The 17,331-nt window shown below is 39.0% G+C and overlaps 3 protein-coding genes across 12 annotated transcripts in view; 2 read left to right on the top strand and 1 right to left on the bottom strand.

Moving 5' to 3' along the window:
- Window positions 1–415: 415 nt before the first annotated feature.
- LOC116842220 (potential E3 ubiquitin-protein ligase ariadne-1) lies at window positions 416–7,696 on the bottom strand. 5 transcript variants are annotated; one of them, XM_032811109.1, is made up of 8 exons: window positions 7,569–7,587; window positions 5,826–6,656; window positions 5,583–5,756; window positions 5,428–5,493; window positions 5,118–5,333; window positions 4,483–5,040; window positions 4,160–4,386; window positions 416–4,081 (listed from the first exon to the last, which is right to left on the bottom strand). In XM_032811109.1, exons 2-8 carry the CDS (start codon window positions 6,033–6,035, stop codon window positions 4,000–4,002), a joined length of 1,533 nt encoding a protein of 510 aa, XP_032667000.1. In that variant the 5' UTR covers window positions 6,036–6,656; window positions 7,569–7,587; the 3' UTR covers window positions 416–3,999. The 5 variants fall into 5 exon arrangements, with proteins under 5 accessions (XP_032667000.1, XP_032666999.1, XP_032666998.1 ...); XM_032811108.1 differs by having other exon boundaries at window positions 5,826–6,184; window positions 7,433–7,580; XM_032811107.1 differs by having other exon boundaries at window positions 7,433–7,577.
- Window positions 7,697–7,714: 18 nt separating this feature from the next.
- LOC116842219 (serine/threonine-protein kinase ULK3) lies at window positions 7,715–13,226 on the top strand. Of its 6 annotated transcripts, none has more exons than XM_032811102.1 (9): window positions 7,715–8,378; window positions 8,704–8,858; window positions 9,251–9,402; window positions 9,587–9,801; window positions 9,924–10,150; window positions 10,963–11,224; window positions 11,402–11,590; window positions 11,788–11,972; window positions 13,076–13,226. In XM_032811102.1, exons 2-9 carry the CDS (start codon window positions 8,772–8,774, stop codon window positions 13,181–13,183), a joined length of 1,425 nt encoding a protein of 474 aa, XP_032666993.1. In that variant the 5' UTR covers window positions 7,715–8,378; window positions 8,704–8,771; the 3' UTR covers window positions 13,184–13,226. The 6 variants fall into 6 exon arrangements, with proteins under 6 accessions (XP_032666993.1, XP_032666994.1, XP_032666992.1 ...); XM_032811103.1 differs by having other exon boundaries at window positions 7,716–8,188; XM_032811101.1 differs by having other exon boundaries at window positions 7,716–8,406.
- Window positions 13,227–14,132: 906 nt separating this feature from the next.
- The window catches only part of LOC116842218, a 14,967-nt gene continuing 11,768 nt past the window's right edge, over window positions 14,133–17,331 (top strand). Inside the window, exon 1 of the mRNA XM_032811097.1 lies at window positions 14,133–14,891. Within this exon, the coding sequence (XP_032666988.1) occupies window positions 14,792–14,891 (100 nt within the window). The 5' untranslated portion in view covers window positions 14,133–14,791. The remainder of the gene's footprint in view (window positions 14,892–17,331) is intronic.

Raw genomic sequence — 17,331 nt, 5'->3', positions numbered from 1 at the left:
TATTCAGATAGTGGCTACTTTTTTATACGTTGGTATATACCAATACATTCACGAAAATTTTATACACATTCAGAATAAATACTTTTGCAAAATAACGAGCTATTCCTATAATCATTATCGAAAGAAAGAAAACGAGATTGCAAGGAGATATTTGCTGCAGAGATAAGTAGTTTATCAATCGAAATTTAGTAATTTCTCTTATATAAAACATTATCAAGTACTACTATCAATGGAATACTATCAATGGAAATTTACAGGGTAGAGCACATGTTACTATTGTGAAAACTTAAATATAATTTTATGAAACGTTCACACATTTGCTGCAAATAAACATCATTCATAAAGTAATACGGAGGCTTGTATTGATATAATATAAGTAAACTTGTTTCCTGGAAAGACTTTGAGAAATACGACCTTGAATTAATATAGAGGAGCATTTTTAATGTCATTATAAATTATAAGTGATAAGTCTTAACATACTGTTGCATTATGTCATATGTCAGAGGGGATCAGTCTTAACTACTATGAAATCAAGAGACACGGTAGTGTCTCACGCCAAGTAAACGCGCGTGTATATTTACGCGACGTCTCTATACTGTAAACGACGTACTTCTAATGTATATACATTTGCAAAATAATCAAAAGTAATAACTTCACATAAGGTAAATATCATTCCCCCACTGCAATAAACATAATCCTCTTAATCATATCTATGTAATCTAAAGTATCAATTAACTAAGAATAAAAAGGACATTAACATTTAATATCATTGTAAGAAGAGTAGAGAGAACATATATCGGGAGTGTGCAAGATGTTGCTGGGCGACTGATCTACCAGCTATAAGCTACCTAAGCTCCACATTCCGATACATCTCTCTCATCTCTCTTAATGGTCTTTGTTGTCAAGATGGTAATTCCTCTAGTTCAATCGCCTATAATTCGGTTACAAATCTCGTAGGTTCTTACATTACGTTTACTGTGTGTTTATACGTTAACATTTTTTGTAAAATAATGTAATGTAATTGGCTGTGTTCGACAGAGAAAGCAGCTTTACAACTGTATTATGATTTTCTGTTGAACGATACACTAACGGTTTATACTTTTTCAATATATTTATTAAGCGGTCGACATTTTTGTCAGCGTACTTTTAATACGCCGAAACATTTAATGGACATGTTGGAAGAATACAAATCGTTAACTGTTGTTCAGCGAAAAATCCGCAATGCAACGCAAAGTGTTTGAGCTGCTGTTTCTGCTGAATCCAGCTGTTCTTTCTCGTAGGATATTATGTGTGTACAGATCAGCAGCTTCCGAGTGGCACAATTATTAATTTACCTCATTCGCACACTGATGATTTTATTGAAAATAACCTATTTAAACAAGGCTACACTCTATATGCTTATTAAAAATATTTCGAGCTTGTTGATTTCCATGACTGTGAACAATTTCAATTGTACGTATAAACATTTTGGATACACGACTAATGGTGAGTATATTATGTATAGTAAGGTGTTGGGATAACTTGTGTTTCTTTATTTCTTAACCAAAAAGAGAAGGGTACATTTCTGTCAAGGAAATATATTAACCGTCATATTTTTCAGGATCAAAATCTCGTACAGACTTTTATATGTCGTAAGGTTATCAATATCTATAATCTTTAAGATTTACATTGTGTGTATGTGTGTGTATATATATATGTATTGTAGTATTTACAATATATATTATGCATTTGTGTGTAATGTTAACAAAAGACGATACCTAACAATGATGAGAATTCTATGTTTATAGAAATCTCATGGGGAGATGATAGTGACATTGTTTTACAACTACAAAAGTAAAGCCACAGTTTTCCTATACTATACTAGTAAAATAGTTTATTTTATTATCGCGTAAGTTTTTCTATTTATCAAATATTCATGAATATACCCAATATGAATGGATAGAGAAATCGAATGGATAGTGAAATCCTTGATACGAATTTGCAATCTATGTCAACTAAAATGCAATTAAAAGCTCGCCTCACTGGTTGTAGTGCCTTCTCAGATATGTTTGATGACTTGATACACACAGCTAAACGTTCCAACTTTTAACATATGTCATACAATATCTTCGCGAATACGAAGACATCGGTCAAAGTCAAGTTTGTTTCATGTACAAGAAATTTTAGATACTCGCGACTTTTATTTATATGGGTACCGTGTAAGGAGGATTTCGAATATGCTGTTGTAATTTACGAATTAAATGAATGTAGAATTTACGAAATCACAAACTAGAGCAGAATACTTTTGACGATTATATCTAACAATTTTCTTACACTTATCTCTCTAATCAAATTTTGCGACTGTACAGAAAACAACTGCATTTTAACTTTTACTCGAACCCTAGTGTGCATTATAGCAAGGATTAACAATTTTCGTTTAATAAATCTTCAAAATTTCCTACTTTTTTTCATTTTACTATTGTGATATTACTATATTTAAGTATTATATATTTATATGTGAATATATAACTATGTTAACTGTACAAATGGAACTCATTTCATCTACCACTTATATTGACAATAAGTGATCATTTCATTATAGTCATCAACCTTTAATTAGTTAGCTAATGGTATATAAAACATATCGTCAGCGTTATGCAGATGGTTTGTAAGCAGATTAAATAAAACAAAAGAGTCAGGAGATAAAAATTAAAAGAGACAATGATCAAGCTATAAATTAAAGATGCATTTAAAAGAAATTTAAAAATTTATCATTATATATTTACAAAATTCATATAGGCTTATGATCGTTACCTTGATCGATGCTACCATACCAAATATTTAAAAAAACACACACTGTTGAGCAGAATGTTACATTTGCAAATTATTTGTAGCATAATAGATTTGTTTAAAATTGCAAGCTGTATTAAATATAAGCTAAGACAAAAGTACTTGACAATTTAGCGTTTAAGACGAATAAAATAGATAATTTTTTAACAGCAAAAACTTGTGATAGTAAGGTTATTTTTTTGTTATAATATTTGACAACAGTGTTCTATTTTTACATGTAAAGATGGAGTATGGTGCATGTCAAAGATATCACAAACTTGGCCCCCTTTAAACTGCGCAACGTCAGTATGAGTAACTAAATAGCACTTTATTCAAAGAACGATGGAGAAATTTCTGTATGAATAAAAAAAAATTAAAAATATAAATAGGATAAAAAATAAATAAATGACTGTATTATATTTTCACAGTCTTCAATGTCCTATATTTAAATATATTTAGTTTTTTCAAAGCAATACACATATAAGCAAGAACAGAAAGTTCTATTATTAAACATGAATACATAGCACTGACGATACGCATATAGTAATTTAGTGTCTCTTAAAGATTGGCAGTTGTAGCCTGGACGTATTGTGGTCCAAAATAGAGCAAAACAGTTAAGATGATTCGTCTTGGTTATACCAAAGATACAACTTATTTGGGATGTTTACATCTAAAACAGCTATTTTTAAAAGTAATGAGATAAAAAAATTAATAAAAGTTAAAAGATCATGTGTTACTGTGTGATAAAAGATGGTGAAATGTGTCAAATAAAATAACGGATTTTGTAGCAAAGATCCCATTCTGTATCGCAACATATTGCTCAATCTAATAATGACGCGTATTGTTCGTGTGTTAATATAACTAATATTCTTACAATTATCTAAAACAGTGGGATACTTTTATCAAGGATAAGAGTCTACAATAATGAACAGTACACAGCAAGCGCAAATTAAAATATTATCAACTTGTTCATGATCTGATTGAATTTTAATAGGTCGAGTTCAATATTTATCATAAACGATGTTATACGTGTCGCCACAAACCATATTATATGTTCAAAGTGCATATAACATTTATCACTTTGTGACATTCTATCTCTTGTTAGCTTTCTTGGTTTATCACAGCTGGGGCAGAAGTGGGAAGGAAGAGGATTTATGTCACACCCCAAGAAGTAAAACTAGTAAAAATTCTCTATTCCTTGTAGTCCCACCATTCCTTCTCGTATCCTTCATAGACATGTTCTAAAAGCACTTTCCTTCGACTATCGCAGTATCTTGAAAAGCAAATAATATATAAAACTGATTGCAAATAAAATGGCATTACTCTAACAGCAAACACATACAAATCTTACCTATATTTATCCTGAACTTTTTGTTTAATATCTGCAAGATTTTCGCTGGTGATATCCCTTTCAAGATATTCGGAGAGACATTCGGTGGCACTCTCTAAATCTTTTTGGTTATCTTCAAAAATCACAGACTGATTGTTCTTTCTCACATAATAAGCAAAAACGTAAGTGTACATAAGAGTCTGCCTACACGAACACAAAATGTCAACTGCTTTCTTTAAGAATTGTACCTGAAAAATATGAAAAGTACAACTGTTTGCTTAAATCCGCATTCTGCAAGCTTCGGGAAGAAATCTCATTTCATTAATATTATTATATTAATATACCTCAATCCATGACATGTTATGCTGTTGCATCTCTTCCATTTTTTCTTTTACACTGGCATAGAGTTTACTCTCAAATTTTAATGACTGCATGTGATTCATGTATCTGTTGCAATAAAATAGATATCTTTGCAAAGCTGATCTGGACTTTTCCTGTGCATCTCTAGCCACTTTAGCTTCTTCTTCATCGTAGCGATTACAATTATACCAGCTAGAGCCATGTGGTTCCCAAGGCCCAAGACAAACCCAACAGAATTCTGTTTTGCAGTTTTGATTCTTGCAAACCATATGGTTACATCCGCCATCTTTTTCGATGGTTACATTACACTTGGGGCATTCCTTTGTGTTAGCAGCGATCCAGTTTGATGTTTCAGAATCGTCGTCGCACTTTTTAATCCATTTACGAAGTAAATGGCATTTTACAGGATCATGCCAGTTTTCACCGCAATAAAAACAGAAGGTATGTCCACATTTGCAAGTAACTGGTCTTGATTCTACATACTGCACTTTAACAGCATTATTACAATCGGGAGAAGGACACCATCTTAATAACCTATTACACTAAAAGGAAGGAAAATGTATGACAAATGCTTATTTCTACAATATCTTGTAAATCTAACTCATCAACAAATATTTACTTCAACAAAGCTGTTGGTAATTAAGTGCTGATACTTCAGCTTAACTTTGGAATCTTTAACAAGTCGCATAACACTGGCATCATCTACTAAGATGTCACAAGCATGAGCAGCACACGCAATAGTTTGTCCAACTCCCTCCTCCATGATTTTAGTTGTTAAATATTCTCCCCAGCAACCAGTACAAAAACGATGTCCGCATTCAAGACCAGTCATCATCTAACATTTTAAACAGATTTTTGTAATACATCATGATACCGCTATTACACTATTCTGCATACATTTTCTTCAAATGTTACCAATATAAACTTACTGAGGATGGCAGGATCATAAAGCAGATTCCACATTCTTCTGTGCCATTTGTTGATGTTCTTTTGGACTATTAGACATTAAAAATATGCATAATTTTCATTGTGATCTGTTAATGAGGAAGAAATGTTTTTTTTAAATATAGGTAAGTATACTTACCAAAGAGCTTTGGGCGGATCGACTTCTACTTATTAAGGGGCCTTTTCTGAATGGATTAATAACACGTGCTTCAGCGAAAAGTTTCTCCTGATCGCCATCATAAAAGCGCTCCATCAACTTCTCCTTATCCCACTTGAAGTGATTTAGTAAAATACGCGTAGTTGTTGCTGGTATCTGCAGATCATCACACATGTAGAACATTCATCCTACTCAGAGAAATGACAATTTACTCATAAAGCTTACTTCAACAACCGTGTTGACTTCCTTTATAGAGTCAACCATATGCTGTACAATCTCCTCCGTGGAGAGCACCTCGAAGGGATAGTCATCGACATCGGTGGCTCGTTCACGTGGATTACCAGGCTCGATTTCCATAGCAAAGTCAACGTCGTCGCCGCTCGACTCGTTGCCAGAGTCGACATCGTCGTAAATCGTTTCCTCTTCCGAATCCATCGTCGCGCAAAACTAACAGTTCTTACACTAGTGTTTCTCGTCGGTCAGTATATGCTGTATCTACATACACAGCATTCGATACAAGAGTCAGGTTTGTACCTCTGTTTGCGTTGGTCGATTAATTCGTTCTGTCGTCTATGATTGATACGCTAATAGAGCACATTAAAGAGCACGTTAAAGAACACATTAGTGTGTACAAATTAAATTCAAAATACTACTGTATTGATGCGCGCAACACAAATTCGCGTATTAAACTGCGGCGATACATCTGTACACAGTTCGTGTTCGGCGAAATTTGCGTTTGCTTCGAAATGAAGGATTCTTCTCCTTTCTCTCTTCAGTCTGCCGCGCGCGGCAGCGCGACAGCTCCGGCGTGCAATTTGCGATCCTAAAAATCCGACACTCGCATCTGCGTTCGCGAGATGCTACGACGAAACGAGGTGAAAACAGCTTATGTTTCAGCACATGACGTCATCATTTCTTGATAGTTCCCCGAATAAAGCATCAGGCGAGACAGCCTCTCGGTCGCGCGTCACCGTTTCAACGTCGCGCGATGCCGATTCCCGCGTTCGCGTCCCACTCTCCTGACGATGCGGAGGCTTGTGGAATTTTCAGTCGTTTCTGTTACGGGACGAGAAAGAGGACAATATCAGCTGCCAAAACATCCGAAACGAACACTCCGGCAGCTGACGCACTGATAGCTAATGTCACGGCGTACGGAGATGCTCGCACGGTTAGCTGACATATATATCGTCGTCGAATGGGCCGATCATTAATAACGTATGCCCATGGAATTGATATCTTCTTTTTTTATGTTAGTCTCTCGTCGAGGCCAATCTTACGTTCGTCCACCTTGACAGATACGCAGACGTGCGCCACAGTTATGCGTCGTGTGGAACGTGCTCTTAAAAACGGACGCGATCGAGGAGCGCAACCGGAGGACTAGGATTTTCGTCTGATATAAATACGCGGCCACGAAGGACGTGCATGTTGCAATTCGGTTTCGTTGATCGGCGCGCGCTATAATAAACCTCAAGGGAAAGTCCGACTCCTCACGACTCGATCACGCGTGCGTGCGTGCGCGCAAGAAGCGTGGAAACGACGAGGAACGGCGCGTTTCGTCGGTGAGCAGACCCGAAATCTCACTCAGTAAATCGTTGACGAGCGATTTAGCGACCGAGAGCCACGCATGCGATAGTAAACAAATCGAGAAACTAGTGAATTATACACGACTGACGTAACGCAATAACGGCTCCGTTGTCCTTCTCGTATCCGAGACAAAGAAAGAGAAACGTCACGAAAGAAGAGAAGAGAGACACAAAGAGAGAATCTTCCCGCTGTACTCCGTGCTTGTCACGCGGACGCGCGATGCTTGAAACCGCGAATGTTACACTCACGAGCACTACCACAGCACAGAGCTACGAGGTCATGTTGTGCTCTCGCGCGGACGTTTATCCTCGCCCATTGCAGCGGGCAGCGCGATCGTTCGTACGAGCGCGCGACGTTAAGACCGTGAGTCAACCTCGAACGCACCGTTTGCTATGAAAGAGAGCCTTGAGCGAGTTTATAGCTCGAATACTACCGTCACGTCTGCGACGACGCGCGGCATCGGACCTCTCGGCGATCGAACGAGCGTGCCGTCGTTCTCTGCTGTCGCCACTGTCGTCGTTGTCGCAGTCGTCAGATCAAAGTGCCGTGAACGAAGACGTTTAGTAGGAACGCAGTGGGAAATTTTGTGTGATATTGCCCACCGTCGCAGAACGAACAAACAGTAACCTACGGTGTGGACGAGCTGTCGTCATGATGCATGCACGGATGTCACATCGTATCGCGTAACGCTGTCAACTTCAATCTTCGTGCCGTGAAGTTAGCCACGCGCGGTGTGCAATGTATGCACAGCTGATGATCGTTCTCGCGCCAAATCGTATGACCGCTTCCCTCGTCGTTCGTGAGAATGCGTTTAAGCTGTGATTCCCCGGGAAATTCAACCTTGCAGATGCACCACACTTTTTTTTCGCTGTCTCTCGCTCTCTCTCTCTCTCTCTCTCTCTCTGCATCATTGTCACGGACGTGCTCGAGGTGATGTGGTGATCGTTGATGTTTCAAAGTGCATTGTTTCTACGCTCCAAGCTTCGAGAACGTCGGATTTGAATGTATGAAAGTTGGGAGTATTTTACGAAAGTATACGAAAGGAGAGAACGCGTTAAGGAAGGGAGGGGGATTTGTTCGCGAAAGAGAGAAAGAAAGTAGGAAAGAAAGCTCGCGATCCCACGTGATCTGCGATTCTATGCGCTCTTTGTTCTGATAGACGCCAATGGGACCTCGAGATTGGCTTGTGTTTTGGTTAAGTGTATATACAAGAATAATTATTGTAAGAGTCCTTGCACAATGCCAGGCTACATGCAATAGAAATAGGCATTAGCCAAAAGGAATAGGGAGTAGAAATAATTGATCAATTCGAATTCCTATTCCCTGTTTCTATTGCCTGTTGCCTGGCATTCTGCAAGGGCCTTAAGAGTTTCTTTAGTAGAATCATTTAACTTGAAATTTGTGAGACTTCGATGTTAATGTAGTTTCTATCGATGACACGTGATCACGCCTATGTCGGGGCGCTTCAGTGCGCACGAGCAACGTGTACGTGGAGTGTCACTATACACTATCATTTTAGCTCTCTGCTACCTTGCGACGAGCCGGTACACAAATGTCATAGATAGATTATATTACCTCGCGAGAAAAATGAGCCTGCCGACCGTGAGTGATTATTGCCTGCTGGAAAAGATTGGCACCGGAAGCTATGCGACTGTGTACAAAGCATTCAAGAAGGTACGTGCTTCGCACATTTGAGGTTCGAATCGGAAATGGCATGGTATCGAGCGGCAGGATCGTAGCTAGTATCGGGCAAAGCATGCGTGTGTTTATTTACGTTGCCGATGTACTATACATGTAATGGCTCCCTCCCCTCTCACTATTTATTTTTCACGTAAATCACTAAAAAGAAAAGAAATAAAGATACGTTAACATTGAAATCGCCATTATCCTGTGTTCCATTTAGTCAAATATTTTTATCTTCCTGTCTTACTTTCCTTTTGTTTGACTTTAGCACTATTCATCCTTACGTCACATATCTCGCTAGATCATATGAGATATCCGATTGACGAGATACTTTAAATATGATATCGGAAAAAATCGTTATCGACTTTTCGATCGGTTCACAGGGTGGGAGTCGAGAGGTAGTCGCTATCAAGTGCGTGGATAAAGGTTCACTCTCGAAATCAGCGATCGACAATCTCGTGACGGAGATCAAGCTGTTAAATGTCCTCAAGCACGAGCATATCGTAGAGATGAGAGACTTTTTCTGGGACGAAGGGTTCGTTATACGTGAGACTTTACGATATTATGTGATAATCTCTCGCGACGTAAATCGCGCCGATGAATCGAATTGGCGTAATTGCAAACGCGATCCGAAGAGAAATAAGAAATTATATTTTCACGTTATATAAACGCACTTCTTTCCTTTGAAAAAAGAACAATCCATGTGTACGTACGAATAGGAATATATACATCGTCATGGAATACTGCGACGGCGGGGACTTGTCGAGTTTTATAAAGAAACAGCACCGGTTGCCCGAAAACACTTGTCGCAGATTTCTGCAACAGCTCGCATTGGCGTTGCGATATCTGCGTGATCATAATGTTTGCCACATGGATCTCAAACCGCAGAACTTACTGTTAATGAGAAAACCCCGGTTGGTGCTCAAAGTTGGAGGTTGGTAATCAACGTTTCTGATCCCTTTGCAGACATAACTCGAGATCTCGGCCGGATGAAATGACGCTCAAAACAAGAACATGCAACGACGGCGAATGATCTGTCTTTAATCGTCTTTTCAGATTTCGGTTTCGCGCAGTATCTCACAAATTCGGAGCACAAGTTCGCGATACGCGGCTCGCCGCTTTACATGGCACCCGAGATGCTGTTGAAGCACAAGTATGACGCTCGAGTCGACCTGTGGAGCGTAGGGGTTATTATGTACGAGTGCCTTTTTGGAAAAGCTCCTTATTCTAGCAGTAGTTTCCAGGAATTAGCGGAGAAGATCAAAGACTGTCGACCTATCGAGGTCCGTCGTTAATCTTACTTTTCCGAGTTGTGTTTTGCAATTTTTGAGGAAAATCTTATTGAAAATCCATAGTATATGTAACACGGACTATAAATTTTCAACAAAATTTATATCCTCAAGAAGAACGTTTTGGAACCCTAGTTTACATCTCAAAACATACTTTTTGAGAATAATTTTATTAAAAATCCATAGTATATATAATATGAACTGTAGTGTAATTTTTCATTAAAATTTTCTTCAACAAGGACGTTTTGCAGTACAACTCTACGTTTAACTATGAAAACTTAGAATAATTCAACAGTAAGCTAGTTAAATAGTTCAACACTTTCTAATCTAAGTTTTAGAAAAGAATATTACCGTAAAATTCACTAGTTTCCTAGTTTTTCTTTTTGTGCTTTTTCTAATATATCCGGCTAAATCTTCCCTTTGTATATGAGTTCTGGAATGCATATTTTGTTCAATGAAAAAATTTGTTCTTCTTAAATTCGTTCTTCAGTGAGAGAATTCTCCCATTGGACAGGATGCGTGCGTTTCAAAACTTATGATATATCTTATCTGGTCGTGAGTGTACACGTCACGCAATGTAATTTTGGAAGTTTCGAGAAATTTTGGAAGTTTCATCTCGATTCCCATGAAACGTAGCACTATTATTGACTCTTGCAATAGATAGAGTCGCGCAAAATAGATTTGAAAGTACGTAAAAGTTGTTAACTCGATCGGCAGCCGTGTGTAAAGAGTATGCACATTAATTTACGTTACGATTTTAAACGTAGTTCTTTAATCATGAGTCATCAACATGTTATTTACTGTAGATACCAAAGGCGGCTCATGTGTCAACTATGTGTAAGAACTTACTTATGGCTTTGCTCAAACATAATCCTGTCGATCGCATAACGTATGACGAATTTTTCGCTCATGACTTTTTGGACTTGGAACACGCACCCACAAGAGAAAATTATGATAAGGCAGTGGCGTTGGTGCATAAAGCCGTCGAGGCTGATGCCGATAAAAATGCGAAAGAGGCCTTTTACCTATACTGTGAGGCCTTAAGATACTTCATCCCAGTTTTGACCAGTAAGAATCTCTGTCCGATCTTTGACTAACAATATTAATAATTCGTTTTTAAGTAATTAAAAGTCGATTTCTTGGTTAAAATAACGCGCGTAAATCTCTCACACACACACATATACACACACACACACACAATAGAAGCAACGATTGGATCGTTTTAATTGTGCATCATTCAATTAGATGAAAGCGATCCAAAACGAAAGGAAATATTACGACAACGTGTGAATGATTACATAAGACGAGCCGAAACACTGAAAATGGCATTCGTGGACGGAAAGGACAAACAATCGTTGGTCGAGAACAAAAAAGACGCATCCCTACAAAGGATACCGACCTTAGAGAGAAGCACGTTCGCATATAACGAGCTACGTTTGTATCAAATTGTAACTTTTAGAATAAGATATTTGCACACACGATCGTTTTGTCTAATATGGCCGATCACCATTTTTGTTTACGCACGTCAGTATCGTACGAACTTATAACATTGCCGCGACAAGACTTTGAATCCGCCGCAGTAAACTTATAAATTATTAACGGTGGCCATGAAATAACTTGTTTGTCGGTAGGAGTCCTCAGTAAGAGTACCACGGGTATGACAGATGCATTCGAAATAGGAGAAGTGGCCGAGCAATATCTCGCCGAGGGTAACTACGCTCTTGCCTTGGAAAAATTTCAATCATGTCTGAGTGTGCTGGTGCCCTTGTTGGGCAAAGAACCGTTAGGCCGAAGACGAGATTTACTGCACAAACAGGTGATTACAATCAATCGTAATACTCTGTCGGCAGTGAACGGATTCACAATTATTGCCCGGTTCTGCCAAAGATAGTGCGCGGATAATGAGTACGAAGAGTCGATTTCGTCGGTGAAATGAAGGGAGGGTTTAAGTTCGTTCGTGAGGAGCGGTTATCACCTTGCGTGTTAGTATCAAACTGCGAAGCAAGCGCGCAGGAACCCGAAAGAAAACCGTCTCGAAAAGTACGAGCCAATTACGTATTGCGATCGGTTCGACGAGCTCGGAAATCAGGCGGTCCGTGAATGATAACGCGTCAGAGAGACAATTTCATGTGGAGATGTTGCGAGAGAATCGTTTGCTAATGGAAAAATACTTATATTCTATATATATACATATATGGAGTTTTTATCTTAAAACTTCCGGCGGGGTAATGCCGAATATCTCAATACACAGACCTTTGTACTCATTTCAATTATAAAATAAACGCACGTATACTCACGTTTTTATACTTCTAATATACTTTCTGCGGGGAGATTAATTCAGATTTTTTATATCTGGTATATGAGAAATATCTGCTGTAAGATATATCATTTTATCTGTAAGAAGGTTATGTGAGAAAACTGATTCTTTAACAAGACTGCAGCGAGTACATGTTACACGATGTACGTGATTAGTCGGTTGTGAAAAAAACAAATCCTCTGTCAGAGGATATAAGTACTATTATGTTGTTACAGGAGAAATTACAGGATATTTTTTAAATATTATTTTATTAATGTGCATATTTATATCAAGTATCATTAACTTAGACAGCACAAGATTTCCAAGGGATATCTTGGACATATTCGGAACGTTTTTAGGATGTCTTGTGGAGATTTGTGCTGTTTTGATAATATCGTATCAAATTTTAGTTTATATATTTTCGAATATATTGAAAGCTTCGTCTCTAGATATTTGACTCACTAAATAATCAATACAAGAAGTAATTTTGTATTTTTTAATTAATAATCACGGTGAACGAGTATTTGGTTTGAAAATGTCGAAGTCTGAATTAATTAGAAGGTATTAGTAACGTGGTGCATAGATTTTCAATTATAAAATATTTACATATTCCTCACCAACAGGTACAAATATGGATGAAAGAAGCCGAAAGCACTAAAGGACTTTTAGCCACCAAGGATATAGAGGACTCCTCGCAACGTGCATCCGATGAACAATGCGTTTTACAATAAATCGTGTAATAAGTATTGTAATAAATTATTTTTATTGTCACAATTCTCTGTTGTTCTTCAGTGTTTCTGATTTTGACAGCAGGAATGTCAGCCAAATACATTATAGGGATATCTTGAAGATATCGCATATCCCAAATATATCTTTAGGATATCCCTATATCCTATATCTTTAGGATATCCCTATATCCTATATTTTAGAGACTTGATATGTATAATGCAACACATTCTTTCTCCCTCTCTTTCTTCTTTTCTCTTCCTAGCGATTGTCATGTGTTATGTATCCATTATATTTTAAATTAATTACTGTTATGTGTTATGTATCCATTATTTTATCCATATAAATTAATTACTGTTATGTGTTATGTATCCATTATATTTTAACTTAATTACTGTAATATAAAATGTGATAATACGTAGAATTTCTTGTACTCATTAATGCGGTAATATAACGGTTATTTAATTAAAATGCATGAACTAAAAGAAAGAAAATTAATAGATAATTAGTAGTAAATTTCAGAACAAAGAACTCCTAACAAAGAACTCCTAACAAAGAACTCCTAACAAAGAACTCTAAAGAAGATTCTAGATTTAGAGAAATATTCAAAACAAGAGGGCGCTCGCTACAGTGATTCTACGATTTGTAGTATGATCATGTGACCAAATAACGGTCACAGCTATCACGAAATCTCATGGAAAATTCCCATTTCTGCGCGTCGCTCCTCCCTCCTCTTTTGTGTAAATACATATATATATATGTACATAACCTCTCCGTCATTCGTCTCGTATATACAATACCCCCACTATCGTTGTGCTTATATACTCACTCCCACTCCTTTCCAAACGGTTAGTCCCCACCACTCAGATACATGAACCGGATGTGCGGCAACGTCGCAATTTAAGTATATAAGGACCAATGGATGAGGGGGGTTGAAGGGGGAGAGTTACGTGGGGTGACGAGTACAAGAAAGAACTGGCAACGTGTGCCACATTCAAATCTGGTCTGTGCTCCGATCGGCCTCTCTCGGTCGTATCCGTATAGTAAAACAGTAGAAAACGGGGAATGCGCGAGAGGATCGTAGCGTGCGTTTGTCGTCAAGTGTAGTGTACATACACCGCGTGTGTCGCGACGTAATACTACAACGATGCGGAGATTACACGCTTCATCAACAACAACGTCGATTGTGCTAGTAACAGAGAGGTTATCGCGTTGAAACGTGTTTCGTCAGTGTGTACGTGTCTCTTTTCTTTCTTTCTTTCCACACACACACACTCTCGCAGAAACTCTCTCTCAACTTCCTATCCGACTCCATTTCCGGTACCACGGCGTGGAGTACTAATAGCGATAGAGCAACGCACGGGAGAGACCATCACTATCGACGGTGTGTCCTCGCGCGCGCCGACATCGACACGGTGGCGACGGTGTCGAGTAGGACTCTCACTTCCTACTGGCCCTTTCGTCCCGCGCGTACGAATTTTCGCGCGCACACGCGCCCGCGCTCCGCTAGTCGCATGCACGCAGCAACTTGATGTAAATGTCACGGGCGCGCGACGGCGGCGGCGGTGGTGGCATCGTGACTGTGTTGCGAGGGAGGTTCCACGCGTGGAAGTATGTGCATGGAAATTCAGGCTAACGAGAAGAAGCAGCAGAAGATGGGCGACAAGAACATAGAAGAGGACCTAGAGATCCTAGAGGCCCACATTTACAGAGGTTAGTTTTGAGGTTATGGGTGGCGGCAGAATGGCGCGTATACCCGTGTCTCTCTTCATGCCGCCTTCCTTTTCCCTCCACTCTCGCTCTGTCTCTCTTCTTCTCTTCCTGTCTCTCCCTTCTTCTCTCTCTCTCGTTTGTCTGTTTTTCTATTTCGCTCTCTGCTCCCTCCATTGCACGATCTCTGCCTTCTACATGTATATCCTCCTACTACGCGACGCATTCGCGGATCCCCTTCCACAGTATAATACTACCCTCCCTTCTGCTGGCACCCAGGAGGTGTCTGTGTGTCTTTACGAAACTCGCCTCGTGCGGACCGGCTAACGTGGTTGTGCCGGCGACTATCTGTCAAACGGTGTTGTTTATAATAACAATTTAAAGCGTGATTGAAACGGAAGAAATAACGTTCTGTCAAAAACGATACAATATCGAATGGTCAGTTTATAGAGTTTTGTTTTAATATATAAAAGTCAATATCAGGAGATACTGATCACTAGAAATGGATATTGCTTAATAAAATATACATTTGGAAGATGTTTCAGGATATACAGATAGATTCAGTTACTTTTTATAAAAAGTTCTTTTTATGCAAGTTTGTTTCGTGAAACAGTTCCAGCGATAAAGATGACGTTTTACGACAAGATCGATAAAATATTTCTGGTCATTGGCCAAAAAACAATGAAATTATCAGGACATATAATAAGTGAATTTTCCATTGCAAATATATATCTAGATTACAAGTAATGTGTTTGGAATTCCAATAATATCCAAGTGTTAAAATTTAATAATGTTCTTCAGACATCAAGCCGTAGTGAAAATAAACATTCGTTGATAAACATATATATTTCCTATGCAGAAGATCTCTGATGTTTATTTTATTTTACAAACACTTTTACTTGGAAATGATGTCATAGTTTATTTAAGGCGGTCGGTAAGATGATCTTTGAAGGCGTAGAAAGCTTGATCTATCCTTATAAATCATATTGAAATAGAAAAAGAGGTAGGACTTTAAATACAGAACGCCCATTTTGTTTTAAAATGAAAAAGAAGCTCATTGTGTCATGAGATATGCTTGAACACGAATGTAAATATGTATGTGGATGCGTAATTTTCGTTTATACATTTACAAAACTGACAGTGCATGGGCAGGCAGGCAATATAAATACATGTTTTTCTTATGTGGTTTTCCAGGCAATTATAACGAATTTCAACAATTATAACAATTTTGAAAAATATAAGAAAATGATGCATTCCAAAATGATCCAAATGCCAATTATAACATCGATACGAAGATACGATTGCAGTCAATGTGGTTACATATTTTAAAATGCTCTAAGAAAAATATACTGTATAGCCCCTGGAATAGAATCCCCTTTTCATGTTTGCCGTATAAAGTAAACGCAGCGTACCGCTCTTAAATTTTCTCGATATTGCCCAGCGGTGCGTTTCTCTAGTGGCCCATTATTACACAAAAGTATGATATTATCCATATATCATATTGCATTTTCTATACATCCTATACTTACCGGCGGGATCGTTTCGTAGAATCGCGTTGCTATGTAATAATATAATACGGTAAAGCCGGGCGCATCGTGTAACATGGAGCGAGTCTTGCTCGCTGCCAGCGCGCCCGTGTGTTCGTCAGTCGGCTCGGTCTCTCATGTACTGTGCGCTATGTGTAAGTCATATACAACGAGCGAGAGCCGGGAGGGACATGTGCGGCCCCACGGTATATAATATATCCGCCACTATTTACTACATAAGAAGCGAAGAGTGATGTAACAAAGAGGCAACTCGCCGAAGATAGCCGAGCGTGGCCGAGCGCGGCGATATGCTTCGCGCAAGTCGCACCACGCGTGCTTTCGGTATACCGTAGGAGAGCGCGCGGCATATACCGCAAAGCTCGTCAGCTGCTGCGAGTGAACGGCGCCATATGCAATTTTGCGCGCGTTGCGCAAAAAAAAAATGACGCGTGCGTAAAGGATGGAGGCGCGCTGTGCTCCGCATCGGGTCTTTTTCATTCGCTCGGCTCCGACCTTTGCTCTGTTTACGCTCTATATTACCTTCCGCCAACCGAGCGAGAACGAGAACGCAGGGCGCGAGCGGTGACCTTCATCTTCTCGGGTTTATTTATCGGTCGCGAGAAGGAAATGCGCCTTATTAGCGTTCGCTTGCAAAATCTATTTGCCTCTACGCGATCTCGATCTCGCGCTCGCGTTTAGAGTCCGTGCGCGCGTAGCGCAACAATCGGCCGTCACGGTCATACTTTCGCAGAGTATAGAAAATAGGACGTGCTATTATAGATAGAGCGGTCGGAGAATGCGCGCGCGCATGAGAGAGAAAGAGAACGAACGAGCGAGCAAGCAAGCGAGCGAGTGAGCGAGAGAGAGAGAGAGAGAGAGAGAGAGAGAGAGAGAGAGAGAGAGAGAGAGAGAGAGAG

Source organism: Odontomachus brunneus, unplaced genomic scaffold (assembly GCF_010583005.1).
Source record: "Odontomachus brunneus isolate Ranch 3 - 2012 unplaced genomic scaffold, Obru_v1 Obru_scaffold_023, whole genome shotgun sequence".
Taxonomy (NCBI): Eukaryota; Metazoa; Arthropoda; class Insecta; order Hymenoptera; family Formicidae; genus Odontomachus; species Odontomachus brunneus.
Note: the sequence above shows the minus strand (reverse complement) of the source record. Positions and strands in the feature narration are given on the sequence as shown.